General features: G+C 38.0%; 2 protein-coding genes across 9 annotated transcripts in view; one reads left to right on the top strand and one right to left on the bottom strand.

The window, feature by feature from the left end:
• VPS54 (VPS54 subunit of GARP complex) overlaps positions 1 to 24,030 on the top strand; it is a 138,110-nt gene extending 114,080 nt beyond the window's left edge. Inside the window, exon 23 of one of the 2 annotated variants that reach the window (XM_048222495.2) lies at positions 17,456 to 24,030. In XM_048222495.2, coding sequence (XP_048078452.1) covers positions 17,456 to 17,483 — 28 coding nt within the window. In that variant the 3' untranslated portion in view covers positions 17,484 to 24,030. Of the gene's footprint in view, positions 1 to 64; positions 5,421 to 17,455 lie in introns of those variants that run through there. The other variant, XM_048222496.2, reaches the window with a different exon arrangement.
• Positions 1 to 26,860, bottom strand: part of UGP2 (UDP-glucose pyrophosphorylase 2) — a 63,798-nt gene that overhangs the window by 29,257 nt on the left and 7,681 nt on the right. For all 7 annotated transcript variants that reach the window (XM_048222497.2, XM_048222499.2, XM_026484771.4 and 4 more), the window contains 2 exons: positions 17,518 to 17,645; positions 16,577 to 16,684 (listed from right to left, as the gene is read on the bottom strand). In XM_048222497.2, coding sequence (XP_048078454.1) covers positions 16,577 to 16,684; positions 17,518 to 17,631 — 222 coding nt within the window. In that variant the 5' untranslated portion in view covers positions 17,632 to 17,645. The remainder of the gene's footprint in view (positions 1 to 16,576; positions 16,685 to 17,517; positions 17,646 to 26,860) is intronic.

The following is a 26,860-nucleotide window of genomic DNA, read 5'->3' as shown; positions in this document are numbered from 1 at the left end:
ATAGGAAGTTAATCCTTACATTATCTCACTTATGTATGCATTTATATTTTCTCTCTCCCACTAGAATGAAGTTCAATGAGTGTTAGGCCCTTGTCCATCTTGTTCACTTGTATGCCAGTGCCTGGATCAATGTCCACCACACCGCTCTTCAAAAAGTATTTGTTAAATGTGTTGCTGGGAGAACCTCAAAGAGAAGTGAAGGTACTTTAAACTCTAAGGAAAGGAGTGGAACCTACTCAACAGTTCTACTCAAGGACTGGAAAAATGATGGGAAAACTAAGCTTTAAAGACTTTCAGGTCTTTCATTGATGGCAACTGGTCATTGTTCAATAACACACCGTAGTGCTTAAGGGTCTAAGCTCGGACAAATGTGGACCAAATTTTGGTTCTGCCACTCACTCATTAGCTAAGTAAAGTTGTGTGGACAATTCAATCCCTCTTACTCTCCAGGAGTTTTCCACTGTGAAACAAAGATAATAGTGAGCTCCAGAGTTGTGTGAGGATCATGTAAAGAGCTGAGAACATGGTTGGCATGTTAGTGCTGAATAAATGTTTGCCATTATTATTTCTATTGCTATTCTTGCTACTATTATTTTAATATTGCTATTGCATTATTGATAAGCACATAACACCATATTCTATGCTCTGAAGATACAGACATTCTGTGCTCTGGAGACTCTATACTTCCTGAAGAGCTCTATTACTGTAACTAAAGGATACCAAAGAACCAGGTTTTTGGACTACCTGGTTCACATCAGGGTTCTTCCTCTTAGGCAAGTTACTAACTCTAAACTTGTTTCCTCTTTTGTAAAATGAGAATAGTGGCCGGTCTTCCAGGTCTATTGTGAATATTAAATGAGATCACAAACATAAAGGATTCAGTACAACATGTGACATATAAGCACCCAACACTGATGATAAATATTAGCCATATAGAGCTTTGCATATATAGGTTTTTATGAATATTTTTAAATGAAAAATGCTTAAGGGTTTGATTCATTAAAAAACAAAAACTTTTGGGTTGGTGTTTCTTTCATGCTCTTTAGAAAGAACAGAAAACTTTCCAATCTCCTGAAGGCTTTAGGACTATGTACAATGAAGACACTTATCTTAAACATGCCCATCTATAAATAGAAATCTTTGTTTAATGGTTTACTTCCACCATTTTCCACATTCAGTCTAGTCATAGGTACTCTTCTGGCATTTCCATGTTTCTTCTCAGCTATCTTTTATTTATTTTCCATTTTAAGCTTGGGATAAAAATTCCATCAGCACTTTCAGCAATTATTTTGTGCTTCTTTTGACTCAGCAGGAAGTTTAAAAATAGTATATAGGTAACAAAACCCAGCTTGGATAGCTATATAATGTTTCTAGTTAAAAACACAGTGTTTCTTTGCAACTTTTCTATAAATCAAACTGTCCTAAAATTAAAAAGTTATTTAAAACACATATTATAAGTCACTTCTCAGTTATTCAATTCCTATGTATTTACTTATAGCATTGTTTTTTAGTTTTGCTATCTTTGCCTCTTGAAGTCCCATACCTACTGACCTTCCACTAAAACCTGTAGCAATTTCCAAAATGCTGAAGAGATGTAAAATGGTAATACTCTCATTGCAGTTGTGTACTTTAAAACCCAGTAAAGAGATTACAATAAAAGAATTAGCAGAAAACTCAAATGACAATAACAAGAAACAAACAAACAAAAGGGTAGTTACAGATAGCAAGTGATCCCATGAAGTAGGAGGTAACTACGAAGAGAAGATGCCAACTAAAACTTACTGTAATCTACAATTTTTTTTAGAAATTCTAGGAAGTTTCAAGACTTTGGGGTATTTTTTAACTGCAAAGGGCAAAAGTAATATATATAGGCAGGGGGAGCTAAGAGGGTGGTGTATTAGGAGGACCCTAGGCTTGCCTTGTCACTCACACACAGCTAGCTATCAATTCATTCTGGGTACCAAAAAAATTGACCTGAGGACTGTAGAACAAATTGGGCAACTACAGGGAGGGAAAAGACCACATCAAGGAAGGTAGGAAGCACGGAGACATTGTTTAGGGAAGAAAGGGATCTCAGGTGCTGCAGATAGGAGGGACTTGTTGCAGAGAAAGGCGAGAGAGTGGAATGCACCACGGAATGCACCAGGAGAACACTTCCCCAAAACCATTGGCTGGGAAAACAAGAGGGGCTGATTTTCTGATTTTTGTGTTTTGCAACCAGCAGGGCTCAAAGAGTAGAGTTTTGGAGGTTCATGGCCTTGGCTGGGATAGCGACTTAAGGCCACTGCCCTACTCCTAGAGAGAAGGCAGGCAATCAACCCTGGGGCATACTGTGTGATCTGAGGATCTCCTAGGATGCATGGTGGGAAGACTGTTCTCTCTTCTTGAAGTGCATCTGTGAGAGGTGGCACTGCCTCTCTGGGGACAAAGGAGCCCGCAGATACCATTTTACTCCTTCACCCCTCAGCACAGGCACAGAGACAGTGCTGAAGGTGGCTAAGCCGGATACTGGCTGTTTAGCCTGCTTTGCCACAAATCCCACACCCCTGCACTCTGGCACAATTACCCTTCTGGGTCAAACGTGCATTGGTCCCAGCACGGCAAGACCCTCACCCAGAAGACCAACGCAGGTCCCCACCACATCAGGTTCCTAAAGTGTGGAGTTTTAAAAGTCAGCAGGCTTGGCTGCAATAGAGCCCAAAGTGTTCTGTGTTGCTCCAGGCAGCAAGCAACCCAGAGACAGACACTGCGAAAACAGCAATCTGAAAAACACCTGTGATGCACAAGGGGAAATTATTCAGTTATTCGCTCTTCCAGGAGGGTTTCCCTGAGAGCAACAAGCACGGACTTCCCTCTCCAGGGACAAAGGAGCTGGCTGGCACCATTTTTCTCCCCTGCTCCTCAGCATAAACCAACTTCAGTAAACAGCACAGCACCAATACTGGCTGCCTAACCTGCTTACACTAGGTTCCATTCCCCTGTGCTCTGCTGGTATTGCTTTTTTCAGGCAGGTGTGCTTAAGGACCAGTACAGCAGGCTGCTTCCCCAGAAGACCAGTACAAACCCCTGCACACACCACAACTACCAACCATAGAGCTCTGCAAAGCTTCAGTTCTAGTGGAAATAGCATCAGGTCTCATTTAATAAGCAGACCAGAGCGCACCTAGTTAAAACTTGCCAAACTCTGGCCAAGGTCCAAGCACTGTCCACTACAGGCAAGAAGAGCCTCTACAGGCAAGAAGAGCCTCTACAGACAACTGACTTGAGGGATGGAGCAGCCAAAACACACAGCACCAGAGACACTTCCTGAAGCACCAGGCCCTGGACATTATATGACCTCTTCTTCATAAAGCCATTATTCACAGAAGCAGGAAGCATAATAGGATTTCTAACACAGAGAAAAAGATACAGACCTAGACAAAATGCCAAGATGGAGGAATTCATCCCAAAAGAAAGAACAAGAAAAGGTCACAGCCAGAGATCTAATCGAAACAGATATGTATAATATGCCTGATGCAGAATTTAAAGCAACAATCATAAAGATATTCCGTGGGCTTGAGAAAAGCATGGAAGTTATCAGGGAAACCCGTACCACAGAGATAAAAGAGCTAAAACAAACAAACAAACAAAACAAAACAAAATAAAAGACAAAACAAAAAAAAACCCCAATCAGGCAGAAATGAAAAATGCAATATCTGAGATTTGAAACTGACTGGATATAATGGAAGGATGGAAGGAGCAGAAGAATGAATAAGTGACATAGACAATAGAATTATAGAAAAATATAGCTGAACAAAGGAGGAAGAAGAATGACAGATCACAAGAGTAGACTTAGGGAACTCAGTGATTCCATAAAATGTGGTCACATTTGTATCATAGAAGTCCCAGAAGAAGAGAAAGAAAAGGGGACAGAAGGTGTATTTGAAGAAATTACAGCTGAAAACTTCCCTAACCTGGGGAAGGAAACAAATATCCAAATCCAGGAGGCACAGAGAACTTCCATCAAAATCAACAAAAGCAGGCCAACACCAAGACATACTGTAGTTGAATTTGCAAAATATAGTGATAAAGAAAAATCTAAAAGCAGCAAGACAAAGGAAGTTCCTAACTCTCAAGGGAAGAGCCATAAGGTTAGCAGCAAAACTCTCCACAGAAACTTGGCAAGCCACAAGAAAGTGGCATGATATATTCAACATACTGAATGGGAAAAATCTGCAGCCAAGAATACTCTAGCCAGCAAGGGTATTGTTCAGAATAGAAGGAAAGACAGTTTCCTAAACAAACAAAAACAAAAGGAGTTCATGACGACTAAACCAGCCCTGCAAGAAATATTAAAGGGGACTCTTTGAATGGGAAAGACCAAAAGTGACTAAGACTAGAAAGGAAGAGAAAAAATTTCCAGAAATGACAAAACAAATAATAAAATGGCAACAAATACATATCAATAATTACTCTGAATGTAAATGGAATAAACGCTCCACTCAAAAGACACAGGATGTCAGAATGGATAAAAAAACAAGACCCATCTATATGCTGCCTACAAGAGACCCATTTTAGACTTAAAGACACCTGCAGATTGAAAGTGAAGGGATAAAGAAACATTTACCATGCAAATGGATGTCAAAAGAAAGCCAGAATAGCAACACTTCTATCAGACAAACTACATTTTAAACCAAAGGCTGTAACAAGAGATGAAGAAGGACACGATATCATAATAAAGGGGACTATCCAGCAAGAAGATCCAACAATTTTAAATATTTATGCCCCCAACGTGGGAGCACCCAAATATATAAAACAATAACAAATATAAAGAAGCTCACTGATAACAATACAATAGTAGTAGGGGACTTTCACACCTGACTTACATCAATGGACAGATCATCGAAGTAGACAATCAACAAGGAAACAATGGCTTTGAATGACACACTGGACCAGATAAAAATTAACAGATATATTCAGAACATTTCATCCTAAAGCAGAATACACATTCTTTTCAAGTGCACATGGGAAACTGTCCTGAACAGATCATATACTAGGTCACAAATCAGGCCTCAACCAGTACAAAAAAGATTAAAATCATACCATGCATCTTTTCTGACCACAATGCTGTGAACGTAGAAGTCAACCATAAGAAAAAATTTGGAAAGATCACAAATACATGGAGGTTAAAGAACATGCTATTAAGGAATGAATGGGCCAACCAGGAAATCAAAGAAGAACTTTTTAAAAAAATACATGGAAACAAATGAAAATGAAAACACAGTGGTCCAAAATCTCTGGGATGCAGCAAAAGTAGTCCTCAGAAAAAGGTATATAGCAATACAGGCCTATCTCAAGAAGCAAGAAATATCTCAAACGACCTAACCCTCACACCAAAAGGAGCTAGAAAAAGAACAAATGAAGCCTAAAGCCAGCAGAAAGAGAGAAATAAGAAAGCTCAGAGCAGAAATAAATAATATAGAAACTAAAAAAACAAAAGAACACATCAATGAAACTGGGAGCTGGTTCTTTGAAAAAATGAATAAAATTGATAATCCCTAGCCAGACTTAACAAGAAAAGAGAAAGGACCCAAATAAATAAAATTACAAATAGAGAGGAGAAATAACAAACAACAAGAAATAGAATTTTAAGAGAATATTATGAAAAATTATATGCCAACAAATCGGACAATATGGAAAAAATGGATAAATTCATAGAAACATATAAATTACCAAAACTGAAACAGGAAAAATAGAAAACCAGAACAGACCGACAACCAGGAAAGAAATTCATCAGTAATCAAAAATCTTCCAACAAACAAAAGTCCAGGGCCAAACATTTAAAGAGTTAATACCCATTCTTCTCAAACGATTCCCCTCCCCCCAAAAAAGGGAAGGAAAACTTCCAAACTCATTTTATGAAGCCAGCATTACCCTAATTCCAAAAACCAGATGAAGACTCCACTAAAAAAGAACTACAAATATCCCTGATGAACATGGCTGCAAAAATTCTCAACAAGATACTAGCAAATCGAATCCAACAGTACATTAAAAGAAACATTCACCACAATCAAGTGGGATTTATTCCTGAGCTGCAAGCGTGGTTCAATATTTGCAAATCAATCAACATATTATACCACATTAATAAAAGAAATGATAAGAACTATATGATCCTCTTGACAGATGCAGAAAAAGCATCTGACAAAGTACAACATCCATTCATGATAAAATCCCTCAAGAAAGTAGGGATAGAGGGATCATACTTAAATATCATTAAGGCCATATATGAAAAACCCACAGCTGATATCATCCTCAATGAGGAAATTGATAGCTTTTCCTCTAATGTCTGGAACAAGACAGGGATGTCCACTCTCACCAATGTTGTTCAGCATAGTACAAGAAGTCCTAGCCTCAGCAATCAGACAACAAAAAGAAATAAAAGGCATCCAAATCAACAAGAAAGAGGTCAAACTTTCAGTATTTGCAGATGACATGATACTCTATATAGAAAACCCAAAAGACTCCACCAAAAAAATTGCTAGAACTGACACACAAATTCAGTAAAGTTGCAAGATACAAAATCAATGTACAGAAATCTGTTGCATTTCTAGATACCAGTAATGATGCTGCAGAAAGAGAAATCAAAGGAATCGATCCCGTTTACAATTGCACCAAAAATCATAAGATACCTAGGAATAATCTTAACCAAAGAGGTGAAAGTCCTATACTCTGAAAATTGTAAAACACTGATGAAAGAAACTGAAGATGACACAAAGAAATGGAAAGACATTCCATGCTCATGAATTGGAAGAACAAATATTGTTAAAACATCCATATGACCCAAAGCAATCTACACATTTAATGTAATCCCTATCAAAATATTAATAGCATTTTTTCAGAGCTAGAATAAATAATCCTAAAATTTGTATGGAACCACAAAAGACCCCAAATAGACAAAGCAATCTTGAAAAACAAAAGCAAAGCTGGAGGCATCACAATTTCAGACTTCAAGTTATATTACAAAGTTGCAATCATTAAGACAGTATGGTACTGGCACAAAAACAGACACATAGATCAAGAGAACAGAATAGAAAACCCAAAAATGAACCCATAATTAGATGGTCAACTAATCTTTGCTAAAGCAGGAAAGAATATCCAATAGAAAAAGGAAGTCTCTTCAACAAATGGTGTTGGGAAAATTGGACAACAACGGGCAAAAGAATGAAACTGGACTACTTTCTTACACCATACATAAAAATAAATTCAAAATGGATGAAAGACCTAAATGTGAGACAGGAATCTATCAAAATCCTAGAGGAGAACACAGGCAGTAACCTCTTTGACATCAGCTGTAGCAACTTCTTGCTAGATATGTCTCCTGAGGCAAGGGAAACAAAAGCAAAAATAAACTACTGGGAGTTCATCAAGATAAAATACTTCTGCACAACAAAGGAAATAAAACTAAAAGGCAACTTCAGAATGGGGGAAGATATTTGCAAATGACATCTGATAAAGGGTTAGTTTAATATCCAAAATATATAAAGAACTTATAAAACTCAATAACCCAAAAAACAAATAACCCACTTAAAAAATGGGTAGAAGATACGAATAGACATTTTTCCAAAGGAGACATACAGATGGCAAACACACGCATGGAAAGATGGTCAACATCACTCACCATCAGGGAAATACGAATCAAAACTACAAAGAGATACCACCACACACCAGTCAGAATGGCTAAAATTAACAACACAGGAAACAACAAATGTTGGTAAGGATGCAGAGAAAGGGGAACCCTCTTATACTGTTGGTGGAAATGCAAACTATTACAGCCACTCTGGAAAACAGTATGGAGGTTCCTCAAAAAGTTAAAAATAGAACGACCCTATGACCCAGCAACTGTACTACTAGGTATTTACCTAAAGGATATAATAAATACTGATTCAAAGTATCAGTAAAGTACATGCACCCCAATATTTATAGCAGCATTATCAACAATACCCAAATTATGGAAAGAGCCCAAATGCCCATTGGCTGAAGAATGAACAAAGAAGATATGGTGTGTATGTGTGTGTGTGTGTGTGTGTGTGTGTGTGTGTGTGTGGAATACTACTCAGCCATCAAAAAGAATGAAATCTTGCCATTTGCAACAATGTGGGTGGAGCTAGGGAGTATTATGCTAAGTGAAATAAGTCTGTCAGAGAAAGATAACCGTATGATTTCAGTCATGTGGAATTTAAGAAACAAAACAGATGAACATGGTGGGGGGGGGGGCAGAGAAAGAGAGAGGCAAACCAGAGAACAGACTCAACTATAAAGAACAAACTGAGGGTTACTGGAGGGGAGATGAGCAGTGCAATGGGTTAAATGGGTGATGGGTATTAAGGAGGGCACCTGTTATGATGAACACTGGGTGTTGTATGTAAGTGATGAATCACTAAATTCTATACCTGAAACTAATATTACACTGTATGTTAACCGGAATTTAAATAAAAACTTGAAAAAAGTAATATATGCAGATAGTAAAAGAAAAAGTCAAACACTACAAAAAGGTCTATATTCATAAGCCTTTTTATAGAAGTCAGCTGAAGTTATAAAGTAGTAGTTAACCTTGTGGGGCATTTTGGCCCATATCCTTATCAGCTAAAATGGTAGTTTTCAAAGAACTTTCCACTTCAGCATGGATTAGAAAAGACAACGGTAGATAACCCAGGGAACTGGAAAAAACGTTTTAATAGAAGAGATAAGAGGTTCAAAATCCAACCTAACCAGCTTATTGACTAGGACTGTTCTTTACTAAAATCAGACTTGTATGTTTCGTATAATCCCACCCTCCTGTTAGTCTGTGGACAAAAAATGCCTTAAAGTAAATGTGACAATCCCAAATTCCCTAAAAAATAAAAATGAAGCCTCTTAACGTCATCCTGTTTATGCTGTATACTAGCTTTAAACTCTGTGATACTAAATAGTCAGTCATTAAAGCAGTGTAGAATACACTGTTAGTTTAATTATGTAATTCACATTGCTGGAGCAGCTCTGGAAGAATGAAGGTAGGGAAGTGGGAAAGGCCAGAAGCTATAAAAATCTTTACAGAAGATTAAGGTACAGGTGTGGGTGGGTGGATAAAGGTTAAGAGAAAGACCAGCTGAGGGTGAAACTAGGCTGACCTCTTCCTTGGGAGAAGTATGAATGAAGGAAAAGGCAATATTTTAGAAAGATACATATTTGCTCAGCTTGTGTGTTTAAGGGAAGAGGTAAAGTGGGAAACAGAACCATGCCAGGGTTTAAGAAGCAGTGTATTTTAAAATGGCACAAAGGAATTATTGGGGATGATGAAGTTCTATTTTTTTATTTTGATGGTAGTTACATGATTGTGTGCATTTACCAAAACTCATAACACTTAACACTAAAACGGGTTACGTTTATTATATGTAAATTATAGGTAAAAAATTATAGGTAAAAAATTACACCTCAATAAACCTGACATTCAAAAATAAAAGCCATTAACAGCTAAAATGCTGATTAAACTTATAAGGTTTGTTAAAATTACCAACCCCCCCCCAAACCAAGAATAAGTATCTAATTTCAATCTATTTTGGGTTTACGTTTTACAATGTTGAAAAATCTAAACGAACTGTTTGAGGTATATAGTGAAGCATGGTTTTTAAATTCTGTTCCAATCTTCCATCATTGATGTCTCTCTTCAATGGAAATTGTAGTTTCTGACATCTCTCCAGTGGAACCCACTGGCTGAGAATGTCAGCCAGTGAACAGGAGCCACAATAAGATAAGGCAGATAAGGAGAAACAGCATCTGGCTCTAGACTTGGGGAAGCAGACATACCCACCATATGCTCTACAACTAGAAGCTAAGCTACATCGTAAAAGCCTATGATTTCTATACTCCTACTATTCTCGAGGCTTTTTTTTTCCTCTTTAATTTTGCTCCCATCCTCAGAGAAGCCTTGCTTCAAGATTACTCAGGAGACTACCTTAACATGAGGATGTCTTTCCTGAGCCCTCACGAAAGTTAGATGCTTCCAGAGCACCCTAGGGACTGTTTATCGCACTGCTCTGTAGTTAGCCATTTCTGGGCCCATTTCCTCCAAACTTGAGGCCAAAATGCTGAAGAGAGAAGACTTATTTTTGTAGCCCTAGCAGCTAGTAACTGGCAGAGGCCAATTAGAGTTTCGTCAATGAGATTCAAAAGAGTAATTTGCATTAAAAGAGAGAGAGAGAGAGAGAAGTTCTTAACCTTTATAGGTCATAAAACTCTTTGAGAATCTGATGGAAGCTAGGAAATCCTGAAAAAAAACTGTATTTATACAGTTTTACCTGTAATTTCAAGAAATCTAAAGGGCTTAAAATCCCTGCAAAGACCTCCCACGTTGAGAAACCTGGTATAAACATTCCAGTCTCATCTTGACTACAAAGTGGGACAAGCAGAGAGTCTGCTGTCCACATCTCATCTAAAATAAGGAAAAGAAATTACAGTTGACCCTTAAACAATGTGAGAGGTTGGGGCACCAACCTCCTATGCAGTCAAAAATCTGTGTATTAACTTCTGATTACCCCAAAAGTTAACTACTAATAGCCTACTCTTTTTTTTTTTTTTAAGATTTTATTTATTTATTTGACAGAGACAGAGACAGCCAGCTAGAGAGGGAACACAAGCAGGGGGAGTGGGAGAGGAAGAAGCAGGCTCATAGCGGAGGAGCCTGATGTGGGGCTCGATTCCATAACGCCGGGATCACGTCCTGAGCCGAAGGCAGATGCTTAATAACTGCGCCACCCAGGTGCCCCTAATAGCCTACTCTTAACTGGAAGCCTTACCAATAAAATAGATCAACATATATTTTGTATATGTATTATATATTGTATTCTTTTAAGAAAGTAAGCTAGAGAAAAGAAAATCATAAGGAAGAGAAAATACATTTACAATATTGTAAAAAACTCATGCATAACTGGACCCACATAGTTCAAACCCATCTTGTTCAAGGGTCAACATGGATTTGAACTGTAAAATATCCCCAAGGAATTACAGGGCAGACAGGATTATAGGTAGGCTTGGTCCATCCATCTTGTTTTATATAAAAATTCTCCCAAAACCAATCTCATAGGTTCAGGGCTATTGTACAGTAAATAAATGTAAATTCCCTCAGTTGTACCACAGTTGAAGAGGTGAGATAGGAGAACCTCACAAATATATTTTTTTCATCTGATCATAAGACATAAAATGCCTACATACAAAATAAACTTGGAGATTGTAATAAATAAAATTTCTGTATTAGGTCTTGAAAAACATGATCCAAGGTCCAAAAAGAATCTCTGTGGGTAGGGGGTTGGGCAGGGGGCAATAGCATGTTCACAGAGTGGTACTACCATCTATATCCATGTTATGATTTTCCCAAGGAACTCAATATTGTGGGACTGGATTGTCCTCTGTTCTAGACAGAAGGGTAGTCATTAGAGACCCTGGTCCAACACAACTACCTGGAGTCTCTCAAAGCTAATCATGGAACTGACATTAAAATGGCCACATATTTACCAATACTATTTCTGTAGTGAAATAAATAAGTAACCAAAATGGAATTAAAAATCACAGGCCCAGGGGCGCCTGGGTGGCTCAGTTGTTAAGAGTCTGCCTTCAGCTCAGGGCGTGATCCCGGAGTCCTGGGATCAAGCCCCACATTGGGCTCCTCTGCTGGGAGCCTGCTTCTTCCTCTCCCACTCCCCCTGCTTGTGTTCCTTCTTAGGAACCTTCTTAGGCAGTCCACAGTACCTTCTTAGGCAGGCTCTGTACCTCCTTGTTTCTTTTATCTAGTTCCCATCCCTCTCCATCCAACATATAAACTCAAACATTAAGTTTGGTCAGGAACAAGATAATCACAGCCTCTCTAGAAAACAATGAAATGGTCAAATGAAGCTGTACATGCTCATGGGTCCTTCCTTGCTCTAATCCAAAACATTTATCTTAATACATTGTTATAAAACCTTCTTTTGTTTATATAGCTAAATATCAAGATACACCTTGATTATAACATTTATATAGTTAATATTCACAAAATTAGAGCAAAGCATTATACCATAACTCCATAAATTGAGTTCTTTTTTCTTAGCCATAATTCAATAAAATATGGACTCCTTATTTTTTTTAAGTAGGCTCCATGCCCAATGTGGGGCTTGAACTCATGACCCTAAGATCAAGAGTCAGATGCTCTACCAATTGAGCCAGCCAGGCACCCATGGACTCAATAGGCTTTTCAAAAAAACATGTATGTGCAGAGCAAACTAATGGTTGCAAAAGGGGCAGGGGTGGGCAAAGTAGGGGTAGGGGAGTGGGAGATACAGGCTTCCTATTAAACAATGCGCAAGTTATAGGAATAAAAGGTACAGCAGAGTGAGTATAAGCAATGGTATTATAATAGTACTGTATGGGGACAGATGGTAGCTACACTTGTGGTGAGCACAGCATAATGTATAAAATTGTCAGGAATCACTATATTGTATACCTGAAACTAATGTAACATTATGTGTCAACTATACTTCAACAAAAAACAAAAATTAAAAAAACAACAACACATGTATATGCTTACCAACAGAGCTAAAATGAAGTATTCAACACAGTAGGCAAGAGTGAGTAAAATGTGACAACATAAAATTTCAATGCCTATCTGTAAGCATATCATTCACTCTAGTATTTTATAAAAAATATTTTTATCTAAAAATTAATCATCTGAACTGAAAATGGCACTTAAGGTCAGTTTTCTGGAGGCCAAAGAAGTAAAGAAAACTACTGAAGAACTTCTGAAAATAAGTATACTAAAATGGGGTCAGCAAAATTTTTCCATAAAGAACCAGGAAGGAAATATGTTAAGGTTATGTAGGCCACATGGTCTCATTACAACTATTCAACTCTGCCATTGTCACAGGACAGTAGCTGTAGGCTGTGTTCCAATAAAACTTTATTTATAAAACAAGATGGCCAACTAGTAGTCACCAACTCCTATATAAAAACAGAGATACTCTATTATGACAGTGTTTATGAGCACAGCTTTGATGGAAGGCTGACATGTGAAATATTACTCGAAATAACTATTATCCCACAATAATTTCTTTTAAGTTAGGAGGCTAAAGTATCATCTACATTTAAAAAACAAAAACCTATGTGTACAGGGGCACCTGGGTGGCTTAGTTGGTTAAGTGTTTGCGTTTGGCTCAGCTCATGATATCAGGGTCAAGGGATCCAGCTTCCATGAGCAGGGAGCTCAACGGGGAGTCTGCTTCTTCCTCTCACTCTCCTCTGTGCGCTCTCTCTCAAATAAATAAATAAAATCTAAAAAAAAAAACCCGTCTGTACTAAAGAAAGTTATGCTTTGAGAGGAAAACTGATCTCTGTATAATATCTATGACAAGAGACTGATAATCTGTAGGGAGGGGGATAAGGAGAAAGGGAACTGGAGGAATGTAAGGAAGCAAGGTGAACAACATTGTCCCATGATCTGTATTCTCAGACTACTTGCAAAAGTTGTTAACATACAGAGTGTAACATCTGTGGCCTTAAGAAGCTCAGGATATAAAAGGGAAATTTATCTTTTGCCTCTGAACTCTGAAACCTTCAACATTAAGGACATATAGGATTATAAACATATTTTTTTAAAGATGCTTAAAACCCAGGTTTCAAAATTTTTAATGAAGACTTACACTACAGAGAAAAGACTTTACTTATTCTTTTTCCGCATTTATCAATTCTACATTCCTATCAGTAACTATGGCTCACTACCGGCACAAAGTCTCTTGAAAGTGTTTGTCAGAACCTTATTGGGAATGGTAGTACTGAACTGGAAAAATCGCTAGGTGGTTCTGATCCCTCCCTTCCTTCCTTCCTTCCCCACCCTACAATCCCTATTCCAAGAAACCCTTCTTCATATCACAATCTTCTCTCAAAATACGCAAAGGTAGATTTCTCACTGGCAAAGCAGAATCTTGTACCTTAAAATATACTGGAAGTAACAAATTTGTGTGCCTTCCTTCAAGGTAGGCATCAAACGGTTACATTTATATAGGAAATAACCAAAAAAGTCCAGATATGCAAGCAAGAATTAACCATACCTTTACACTCAGGTTCATCGTTAATTAGAAAAATGAAGTTACTTCAATGAGGAATAAATTCCTAGGCAAAAATTATAGTTACTTAAGAGAAGAGAAATACACTTGCCTAAAGTTTTGTTATAATTTTAGGCCAATTCACAAACATTTTTAAAAATCTGACAATTTACAAATAGTTTTTTTTTTTTTTTTTTTTTTAAAGATTTTATTTATTTATTTGACAGAGACAGCCAGCGAGAGAGGGAACACAAGCAGGGGGAGTGCAAGAGGAAGAAGCAGGCTCCCAGCGGAGGAGCCCGACGTGGGGCTCAAACCCAGAACACTGGGATCACGCCCCGAGCCAAAGGCAGACGCCCAACCACTGTGCTACCCAGGCGCCCCTACATAGTTCCTTTTTTAAAACTATATACTATCCAGAAGAATTCTCTTATTACTCTTTTTCAGGAGATTCATTCTATACTTAAAATTAGAAAAATAAATCATATTTCATTCACTAAGGCCAACGAATCAAAGACCAAAACAGTGGACATTACACACACACACACACACACACACACACACACACACACAGTAATTGGCAAGCATCATAGGCAAGAATTTTAACTTCAACATAAAAAATGAGAGACTCCTCCAGTTGAATGCTTAGGTGGGATTTCTTTTTTTTGCTTGTTTCTTTTCTTCTTCTTCTTTTTTTTAACAAAGAGCATGTAATTAATAATTTTAACAAGTTTAAAAACTGAAAAGCACTGTCCACATACTGGAAATAAAAGTACTCCTAACCAGGAACTATATTTAAGATTTCCTCAGGAAAAAATATGAGGGACTCCATTAGCTTAAGCCACCATAAATGGTATATAAATTAATGTGTGGAGTTATGTTCCAATAAAACTTTACACAGTCAATGGAGTAGCCTTCAGGTAGTACTCTGCCACACCCCTGCTCTAAACAGCGTTGTTTTAAAACCAATATTAGATTACCTAAGACTGTAGACATTTAAGAGATAAACTATCTACATACAATTGCTCCACTCTACCAAATCTCTTCTACCTGCAACAAAACGAGCTACAAAGCAGCAGATGTCAAATGGGAAAGGAAAGAAAGGTCAATATGTTAACAAAACCTATTCCCTAGACAATAACTGCATTTAGATCATCCATTCAGCAAACATTTGCTCAGGACACAGGGTTCCTGGCTTCAAGGTCTTGCAAGAAGACAACACATGCATACAATCAACTATTACTCAAGCCAGCTAAATGCCACATGATGGTCAAAATAACCACTAGTATCTGAAAAATGCTTCATGGTTTACATACACCTTTTAATAAAGCCTCATGGCAACCCTGTAAAGTACCTAAGTCACTTGGTATTATTCTCATTTTACATAAAACTCATAAATAGTAAAACTAGGATTTGTTCCTCTAATACTACTGTACTACACTTCTTCAGAACAGCTTTAGGCTAGAGGTCGATGACAGAGGTGGAGGCATTTGGACTGAGCCTCAAAGAATGAGCAGGATTTTGATAGGTGAAGAGACCAAAGTATTCCAAGGAAATGACATACACAGAGGTCTAGAAGCAGGGAAATACAACGTGTGAAAAGCAGGCAGGGGAAATATAGCTGTAAAGATGGTTTGAAAGCATGAGGAGAGCTTTAGGTAGGTGACTTAGCATCTGTGTAAGACACTAAAGGCTATGAGAAATCAGATGGTTTGGGAGAGGGAAGGAAGAAAAGAACATAAATAAAGCTCTTACTGTGTGTTTGGTACTTTGCAAAAGAATTATCTCATATTCAGGGATGTTATGTTATGAAGTAGTGATGGGGTTCCTGGGTGGCTCAGTCAGTTAAAGCATCTGCCTTTGGCTCCCGTCATGATCTCAGGGTCCTGGGACTGAGCCTTGCATCAGGCTCCCTGCTCAGCAGGGAGTCTGCTTCTCCCTCTGCCCCTCCCCCGTCTTGAGCGCACGCACGCGCACTCTCTCTCTCTCTCTCCAATAAAATCTCTAAGAAAAAAAAAAAGTTATGAGGGGCGCCTGGGTGGCTCAGTCATTAAGCGTCTGCCTTCGGCTCAGGGCGTGATCCCAGGGTTCTGGGATCAAGCCCCGCATCGGGCTCCTGCTCTGCTGGGAACCTGCTTCTTCCTCTCCCACTCCCCATGCTTGTGTTCCCTCTCTCACTGGCTGTGTCTCTCTCTGTCAAAAAAATAAATCAAATCTTAAAAAAAAAAAAAAAAAGAGAAAAAGGAAAAAAAAGTTATAAGGTAGTGTTATAGGGGGATTAGACTTTCATAAGTCCTCTGCAGGACTGAAAGATGGGCCTAACAGAAGGAAAGCATTAGGCTACCTCTGTAGTTTTGGCATGAGGGAAGAGAATGCAAAACAATTCCTGTCTATGTCTCAAGTGATGCTTCTTACCCACAGTACCTCACCCCCAAATTTAAACCCAGGTTTTAAATTACCTTAAATTTTCCTACATTTTATCTAAAACTTACCGAATCTTCTGGAGGTCTCTGGATTTTTCCCCAATCTACAGAAGGCCCCTTTTCTTGCAGAAATCTATGAAATAGCTTCCGAAATCCATCAAGGTCTTTTTTAGTGTGCTATGAAAACAGAAGTTCTTATTACAACTAGCAGAATGCTTACTATTTAATAAATGTAGATACATATTATACATTTAAAACACCTTTCAATGAAATTCTTGTACTATTAAAACATAAAGTAGAGCAGAGACTTTCTTATATAAATCCCCAACTTAAAAGTGAAGAGGAAGAAAAGCTCATAGGAGCCACACTTAAAGAAATACAAGCAAATAATCCCCCAAATCTCCCACCAGTATCATGTAAACTGAACACCATTAAGTCCATGGGAATTTCAATTGGATCTCCACATTTATTCACCAATATCTTTCTCTACCACTTTTAATGAAAATTAATCTTTATCTAAAGAAAAAGGAACAAGACACAGCTAAACTCAAAACATTAAGTACAAACTGAAATTTGAAAATGAAAAGGATGATCTATTGATTTATAAGCAGAAAAGTAAAAATACCTGTCTACGCTGGGAAACCTCTATGATAGCTGACAAAGTAGCATGATTCTATTAGAACTGGCTCTCTGGAAAAAGGCATGCAGCAGGATATATGGTTGATAAACTTCTCACAATTCTAACTGAATACTGGTATCCATTTTTCTACCCAATGATATTAGAACATGGAACAAATACAATTTTGTTCTGATTCTTTTAGACTTTAGAAACTTCCTAGAATTAAAAAAGAAAGGACAATGGTTTAACAATGGGCAAATGCTGAAAATCCTTAATTGTTAAGCAATCTTAATTTTTTTTATTGCTCTTATATTTTGTGCTTATTTCAGGCTGGATGATAGCAATTCAGTATGTTGATGGATGGAAGCCAAAAACGTTGTAGAATCCTTACCTCAAACTCATGTGATGGTGCTGTGGTAAGTATTTTTTCTAGTTCCTTCTTCACAGATAATTCTAGTTCTTGTCGAATGACTTCTTGAAACTGAGACGCGCCATCTTGAGACATGGCTTTTCTAAGATCTTAAAAACATAAAACCACCAACAGGAAAATCAGACAGCCATTCACACAGCTGGTAAGCTATAACTGATTTATTTCTAGTGCACCAGCAACTGAAAAGGGCTCAATCCTATGGTCCCATCATCCTCTCGAAGGATTTCAGTAGTGTCAACTAATTAGGACTATATAACCATATGGCCTCAAATCTGGTACACCTATATGCATTCCTAGTATATCCAAAACACTAATAAACACTTTTGGGGAGAAGGCGCATGTGGGAATAAAAGGATTAATATTTACTTGTGCATAAGTTCCAGCTCTACTAATGTTTCCCTCTTAGCCATCAAAGCTAGAGAAAAATGAGAACAACTGGAATGATGTTAATAAGGGTATATTTTACAGAACATGCCCTTATGGAACTACCACCTGATAAGAGAACTGAAGGGGCTTAGCAACTTCACAGAAGCAAAAAACCCCATCCTCTCCGGGCCAGATGAAAAAATTTAGGAATTCTTTTTATTTTAGAAAGGAAGCCACTCCAGTTTCACATCCCTTACTAAAGAATAACCCCTTGAGAGATACTAGCAATTCCCAGGCGCCTCTATGTCTCTGGCATCAAAATTTTCACTTAAAAGGACACAGGGCTCTTCCCCTCTTCTTGTCCTCAATTTCAGCCAAGACTTTTCAAGCTTATCTTTGTTAGACAAGATAATCAGGGCTTTTGGCATAGCTGGGCATCTCTGTGATAGATGGATCTCACTAAAGGTGACTCACTAAAGGTGACAGAAATGCCTGATGAAAACAAATAAAAATAAAAAAACAGAAAAAAGAAAACATCCCAGGCCTAAGTACCTTGGGAAAAAAATGTCAACACAGGTTGTTTTACATGCTTAGCTATCTAGGTAGTAATTATCTTGTCTACTACTTACAAAATAAGGGATAATCAGACTATTATTCACCTTACCTTTTTTCTTCAATACCTAACTCAAACTATTTAGCACAATCATATTTCAATAAAACTAAAAATACTCCCTCCCAGATACCATAAATTTTTTTTAAAGATTTATTTATTTTAGAGGCAAGAGCAGGGGGAGGGGTAGAGGGGGAGGGAGAGGGAGAATCTCAAGAAGACACTGTGCTGATCAAGAAGCCCAACTTGGGGCTCAATCCCAGGAGGCTGAGATCATGACCTGAGCCAAAATCAAGAGTCCCACGCTTAACTGACTAACCCAACCAGGAGCCCCCACCATAAGTTCTTTTGTTATCTGGGCAGAAGAAAACATTTATTTTTAAGTTAAAGCCAGCATAATATTTTTAAGATACTTGTGAGAGCAGAAATTAGTACATTATGTAACTCTTAAAGCAATTTATTTGATGTGGACAGCTTCTCCTTCTCCCAAATACCTAAATATGTTAACAAATGAGATACTTAACATCATTCTTCAAAAACCTTTTTAAATCTATTTTATGTCATACTGAAATCCAGGAGGAAAAAAAAGGAAATTCGGTGAGAGCACACAATTTAATCCTAAAATAGCCATTTTCTACCTGCTCTTTTTATAGGCATAAACCACAACACAACTAAGTTTATGGACTCCCGTAAAACTTTTAAGTGACCCAAACAGTGGTCCGTAAATAACTTCTTTGAGCTAAGAAACACACCTGCGTGTTCCATAAACAACCTAAATGTATGTTTCCACTAGTTAGTAGCAATTTGATTATCATATGTAAAAATTCATGACAGTGGATGAGGGCAGATGCATAACTAGGATAGGTAACTAAAAAACTCCTGCAGAACATTTTAAACTAGAGTTAATGTGACATCAACTATACAGGTTCATCCCTTGGCTGACTTAATTGCAATTTAAAATTTGTCAAGGTTTAAGTACCCCCCACCCTGTTGCCCCATGTATACCTGGGATATCTCTCCCCCAATCTCTAAGCCAACTCCCATATTTAAGAAATAATTTAGAAGAAAACTCTACTAAATATAAAACCTCTAAATTAAGGAACACATGAATTTTTTGATTCTGTGTCACAGATGGATTAAAATAGATCAAGAACTTTATAATGATTTTTTTAAAAAGTTTTTGTTGGACTCAAAGACATCTACAGACTTCCTGCTCTGTTGCTGAAGTTTAGATCCTGAAAGCCAGCATTCCCAGTCACATTCCTAAAAATTAGTGATGGAAATAATTTATATTCTGGGCAAATGCCAAGATGAGGTAACAATAAATGTAACTGCAAAGTTTAAAGATAACTGTAATAGCTGTACGAGAACAGTAAAAAAACAAAAACAAAAACAAAAATCGAACAAAAAACCCACCAAGCTTTAGAGACTTCCTCTGCAGAACAACTGCCTATCATTCTACATGATTTAAGGTCAAAACACACAAAACCCATCTCACAATCCTCTCTATCAAGCCAAGATAAGGCTGGCTGGTTGAAAGACACATTTAATGCTACATGTGGTATTTGCCAGTGCAGGAGCTTCAACCTTAGGATATAGATTTAAAAAAAAAAAAAAAACCAGACACAGATTCAAACTCAAACTCAAGTTGTAACAAATATCCCTAACCTTTATTCCTCCCATTTCTTTGATATAGCACCAAATGCAAACACAGAACAATTTGTATTCCTTCCAGCCACTCTACAGATATGAACAGCTAATAAAACAAAGAACGTTATAAAGAGCCTATCACCTCTTCCACCCTATTGCACTGCTGTTTCCTTCCCTTTCCTCTGCACAGTGTTATTATGAAGTTTTGTGGGAGTTTTTTTGTTTGTTTGTTTGTTTGTTTTTAGGGGCTAAAGAATAAAAAAGGGCTTTTAAGGATTAAAGCATATGCAAGAATAAGAACTTATGCTTAATCAAGAAGGGTGTCTATCTTAAACACCTGACACAGTTGGGAGGCACAGAGCTAGAAACCATTTCCCTTAGCAGTGACCTCCTTATCCATCCTGAATTTTCTTTTTTTTTTTTAAAGATTTTATTTATTTATTCGACAGAGATAGAGACAGCCAGCGAGAGAGGGAACACAAGCAGGGGGAGTGGGAGAGGAAGAAGCAGGCTCATAGCAGAGGAGCCTGATGTGGGTCTCGATCCCATAACACCGGGATCACACCCTGAGCCGAAGGCAGACGCTTAACCGCTGTGCCACCCAGGTGCCCCCCCATCCTGAATTTTCTAATAAAGGTCTGGAATATCTGGTAGGAAAAGAAGTACAGACCTTTAAAGCTTTCTTGGACTTAACATTCTCAGGTTACACTTCTGGCAAGGGCAGGTGTGTTTCTAATGGAAGGTCAATTAAGGAAGCCCCTGAGTAATGCAATATTCCTAACCTCCCAAAATGTTTTATCCCTTCTCACTTCCTAGCAATAGAGAATTGCTCATCCTCGACTTTGGACAGAGTGTGGATTAGGAATCAAACATTTCATTATCGGGGTGCCTGGGTGGCTTAGTCAGTTAAGCAACCAACTCTTGGTTTCGGCTCAGGTCATAATCTCAGGCTTGTGAGATCAAGCCCCATGTTGGGCTCTGTGCTGGGCATGGAGCCTGCTTAGGATTCTCTCTCTACCTCTCACTCTGCTGGCCTCCCCCAACCCTTACTTGTGTGTGCACACACGCGCTCTCTCTCAGAAAAATAAAAATAAAATTGAAAAAATAAAAGAACAGCTGCGAAATTTAAAAAATTTTTTTTCATTTCCTTGGTCATAACTCAAAACATTTTTTTTTAAAGATTTTATTTATTTATTCGACAGAGATAGAGACAGCCAGTGAGAGAGGGAACACAAGCAGGGGGAGTGGGAGAGGAAGAAGCAGGTTCATAGCAGAGGAGCCTGATGTGGGGCCCGATCCCACAACACCGGGACCACGCCCCGAGCCGAAGGCAGACGCTCAACCGCTATGCCACCCAGGCGCCCCATAACTCAAAACATTTTTAAGATGAGAGGGAGCATTTCATCTACCCTCAACATTTTACAGATGAGGAAACTGAGGCTGAAATAGGTAAATGAGTTATCCCAGGTCATAGAACCAGCAAATGCTGGAGCTCAGAAGCAAAGCCAATTTATTCTGAGTGCCATCCCACCACAGTAAAATGGAAATATCCTGCTCATTTTTTCCTCCTAGTCTGACTCTCTTTAATCCTTGGCACAAAATCCAAAAATAACACTCCAAATGCATTTCTATCAGAACATCTTCTTATACCCAATGGAACAGACAGGAACCTCCCTTCCACATGGGCTTACTAGAATTGTCCGTTTGACTTAATTATAACTTAATTTGGGATAGAACAGGCAGTAACTTTTTTTTTTTTTAGAAGTTTTTCTGCCACCTCAATTTCCTAATTCTTTCTTGTTCACAAGAACTAAAATTTCAACATCGTGGACTTTGCCCTGTCCAACTGGAGCCAAAAAGAAAAAAAAAGGAAGAGGAAAGCAATAGAATCAAGAGGTAGGAGACACTCAATCTAACAAGTGATTGTTTTCATTTAATTCAGGTATTTCATTTCATCCATTTCATCAACTAAGAGGTATACATAACACCCTTCCCTGACATCCTGATACTGGCACAAACAAAACAATTTCACATTCTAAAGGAGAAAGCTAGCTTCACAATGCACAGGCCATGGAAAGATTATAGAAAGAATACCAAGAGCAACAAAGAGGTTTGGAGCTCTCCCCAGGCCACCTCCCCATAAACCACTCATTAGATCTATCAGTCCCAATCTTCCTTGGAAACCACATTGAGAGGAACCCAAAGTCAGAGTATTGGAGAGCTCACGTAATCTTAAACTAGGAAATGATCTGTGAGCCAAGTATGATAGAGTCCCTACTCATCCGTAGGGGATGTGTTCCAAGACTCCCACTGGATGGCCTGAAACCGCAGATAGTACTGAACCCCATATATACTATGTTTTTTCCTATACATACATAGCTATGATAAAGTTTAATGTATAAATTAAGCATACTAAGAGATTAACAATAAAATAGGATAATTGTAATGTACTATAATAATATATGAATGTGGTCTCAAAATATTGTACTGTACTCAGCCTTCTTGTGACTTTGTGAGAAGATAAAACGCCTACAAGAGGAGATGAAGTGAGGTAAACGGGGCAGGCATTGTGACACAGCATTAGGCTATTGCAGGCATACCTCGTTTTATTGCACTTTGCTTTTCTCGCACTTTGCAAACATTGCCTTTTTTTTTTTTTTTTTTTTACAAACTGAGGGTCTGTGGTAACCCTGCATTGAGCAAGTCTGTCAGCACCATTTTTCCAATGGCAACTGCCCACTTCTGTCTCCATGTCATATTTTGGTATACTCACAGTATTTCAAACTTTTTCATCATTGTTATCTTTGTTATGGTGTTCTGTGACCAGGGATTATGACTCACTGAAAGTGCAGATATGGTTAGCATTTTTTAGCAATAAAATATTTTTAATTAAGGTATATATATTTTTTAGACATAATGCTATTGCACACTTAATAGATTACAGTATAGTATAAACGTAATTTTTAAATGTACCAGGAAACAAACAAAGAAAAAACCCCACCTCATTTGACTCTCGCTTTACTGCAGTATTTGCTTTATTGCTGTGGTCCAGAACTAAACCTGAAATATCTCTGGGGTATGCCTGTATTGACCTTCTGAGTATGTCAGGAGGAGGATCATCAGACCTCAGTTGAGGTAACAGCGGATAAGGGGGGACTACTGTTAAGTTTAAAATTCTAAGAATGTACTGGTAACTGGAAATACCCATGGATAAAGTTGAGGACATATTCTGACTAGATTTAAGACCAATTAAAGCTAATCATCCTCTTTCGGGTTCTCACTGCAGTTCTTAAACTTGGTTATTTGTGAATATTCCTCCTAGAAAAGCTTTTCTTCTTCGGATTCCATTACCCAACATTACTCTACATCTTTTCTTACCTCTGTGACCAGGCCTCAATTTCCAAAACTGGCTCTTTCTTCTCCTACTCCCTGAGTTTCCTAAGATTCCGTGTCCAGACCACTTTTCCCCTCAATTATTCCCTTACCAGTCTCATTACTGATAACTCCCAAATATGTGCCTTGCATCCTGATCTTTTTTCCTGAGCTCCAGACTCACATTCCCTACAGCCTTCTAGACTTTTTCCACCTGGATACTCAGGTTGGGTACCTCAAACTCAACATGTCCAAATCATCTAAACCAAATACGCCTCCCTGCTCCTCATGATATGAACATTCTCCTAGTCAGTGCTATGTGACCTATAAACCTCAACACAGTTGACTCTTCCCTTCTTTCCCCTCACATAACATCAATCCAATACTATATACTTCAATTGCCACAATTCCATTCATTGCTTTTCATTCCCACTGCTGCTACTTTAACTTCCCTCTCATTTTCACTCTCCTGGTCATGATGACAACAGCTTTCTAACCAGTCTGTCCATATGTCACTCTAATCTGGTGGTACCAAGCAGAATGGATTGGTCTCCCTAAGCTGCAACCCCAATCATACCACTTCTTTCTTCATTGATGGTATTTGTATTTGATGAGAAACAAATACAAATTTCTTAGCCAGACCTGTCTTAAAGGCCAAGTTGAAATAACTTTTTGAGTACCCAAAGTTAATGAAAGTGCTAAAGCAGAATGCCTAAAGTTTGCAATTTTAGTTCATTTGTGATATCTCAATAGTGCTTCTAAAACTTTAATGTGCACACAAATCCCCTGGAGGGCTTGTTAAAACATAGATTCCTGGGCAAGCTCCGAGGATTCTGACTCTGGGGGTAGGTCTGGTGTGGGGAGAATAAGTATTTCTAATAAGTGAATGCTACCTGCATTGCTTTGAGTAGCTCTGATATAAAGTATACTCCACTTACCTTAACACATTTGTAGCAGCCATGCTCATCGTTCTTCTCCCTACACAATGCTATTCTGTCATCTATTGTCTGCCCCAAGGCCATGTGCTTTAGAGATGGCACCAGGCCCAGATTGGTCTAAAGCCTTCCCAGAGATTGGTTTAAGCATGAAACATAATATGATTCCGGCCAGTGAGCCACAAGGGTATAGTCTGCCAAAGGACTTAGGAGAAAGGTGCTCCTCACTGAAAAAAGAGACACATGGAAAGAAATAGTATCTTTTCCACTCCTGGACATATGTGCCCACCTCTCACTTCCAGTTACTTCTGCCATCAGGGACCTTAAGGGAAGCTAACCTAAGAATGAGAAAGATAGGCTTAAGAAAGCAGAGGACAAGGAAGGAAAGACTGATGCAGTCTTCATACTCAATTAGCCAACTCCGGAACATCCCACTTCAAGATTCATGTGATGTAAGTGCCTCATTTTTTAAGCCAACTGTGTTTGTACTTTTCTGTTCCATGAAATTAAAAGCATCCTAATTATTATAAGACTGTTCCAAAACACACATCTCAAGTGTCATTCAACATATTTAGAGCAGGGTAGGCAGAAATGAGGAGGAAAAAATTAGAAATTAGTGGCCCAGCATGAATTCCAAAATCATGAGAGATCATCCAAGCCTCCAGGAAACCTCCCTAATACCTCAGCCCCCAAAGGCTCAATCTCTGCAATTCTACTATTTTGGGGGTGGTGTTCTGTGTTCCTGGTGGTAGTTTCTGAACATGCAAAGAGTCCTTCCCTTCTATCACAACTCCTTTAATGTGAAGGTTTTAATCACTCTATACTATATCAAACCTATATATACTATATATATACTATATCAAACCTATATATATAGTATAGACCTCAGTACTATATCAAACAGCCCCTAAAGTTTAACTCTTTGCTTAGATGTCTGTCTGCAACACTTCAAAGGCACTGGCCAAGAAAAATTTTCTTCCAACACCTACCTCAGCACCTGACACAGTGCAGACACCTGATAATATGTAAATAAGAGATCAAGACATATATTCATATTAGCGGCTTGAGCAGCCACTAATATATATCATTTGTCAGAATTCAGTTTAAATGTAATCTCCTGGATATCTTTCTAAACTATGCATGGTTGCCCACGACATGCTCACGTGGTAGATTCTTCTACCTCTCCTTTATAACACCATGCTTTTTAAAGTTTATTCAATGTCTGCCTTTCCCAACAAGTTATAATCTCTGTAGGAATATATCATGTCTATTTTGTTCAGGCTATATTCCCACTGCCTAACACAGAGCTTGAAACATAGTAAATATTCAAGTAATGTTTATTAAATAAATGAGTAAGAGCCTATTAAGATACTGCTATGTGGCAGAAATACATTTAGAAGGTAGAGTCGAGTCTAGTGAAGGTAGGGTCTGATAAGGCCAAACAGAAAGTATTCAAGAGGCAGGATTTATGGTGATGGGGAAGCAAGGCTAAGCAAAATATGGACTGTGTCTTGAGTACCTGAAGTCCCCAAAGCTTCATAAGAAGAGGCTAAGTTATCAGTCAATTATCAGGTATGTTGTCAAAGAAATTTCAAACTGATAGCCAATCTAGACAAAATGATCTCTAATTTTTTTTTCAATTTTTATTATCTTATATAAAAGTTAGCATAATGATTAAACTTTAAAGATTAAATAACTTTAAAGATTAAATAAAACCGTGCAATTTGTATATTTAGATTAAGCTTAATTTAGGAAGAATATAGTCCAGGTCATTCAATAACAAGAAAAATCAATTGGTTGATTTTATATGATCTTTTAGCACTAAAGTCAATGTTGATTATTTTGGCCTGCAAACCATAGTTTGACTATTTACATTTACATAGACTTTTTTAAAATTTGTTTTTAGAGAGAGAAAGCGCGATGAGGGGGGAGGCAAGGGAGAGAGATAATCTCAAACAGACTCCCCACTGAGCACGGAGCCTGAAGCAAGGCTCAGATCTCAGGATCTCAGGATCTCGGGACCCTGAGATCATGACCTGAGCGGAAACCAAATCAGTCCCTTAACGCACTGAGCCACCCAGGCACCCCTACATTTACATAGATTTTTAAATGACTCAGTTTTACATACATATGAATGCTTAATAAACGCTTTCTGATAAAGATAAAAGGTACTAGTTTTCTCAGAACTGTTTCAGCACTAAATATGCAGAGCTACTTGCTAATCAAGATTTTTGCTAACTTAACTGTTTTAACTGTTAGAATTTACAGATAAACCAGATTTCTCATTAATAATTAAGATGAACTCTGCTCTCATATAACAGAGTAGCTCTTAAAATCTTAAGGGAAAAAAAAGAAAATATCACTTCTGGAA

Source organism: Ursus arctos, unplaced genomic scaffold (genome assembly GCF_023065955.2).
Source record: "Ursus arctos isolate Adak ecotype North America unplaced genomic scaffold, UrsArc2.0 scaffold_8, whole genome shotgun sequence".
NCBI classification, from domain to species: domain Eukaryota; kingdom Metazoa; phylum Chordata; class Mammalia; order Carnivora; family Ursidae; genus Ursus; species Ursus arctos.
The sequence above is the reverse complement of the archived record's forward strand: the minus strand, read 5'-3'. Positions and strand labels throughout refer to the sequence as shown.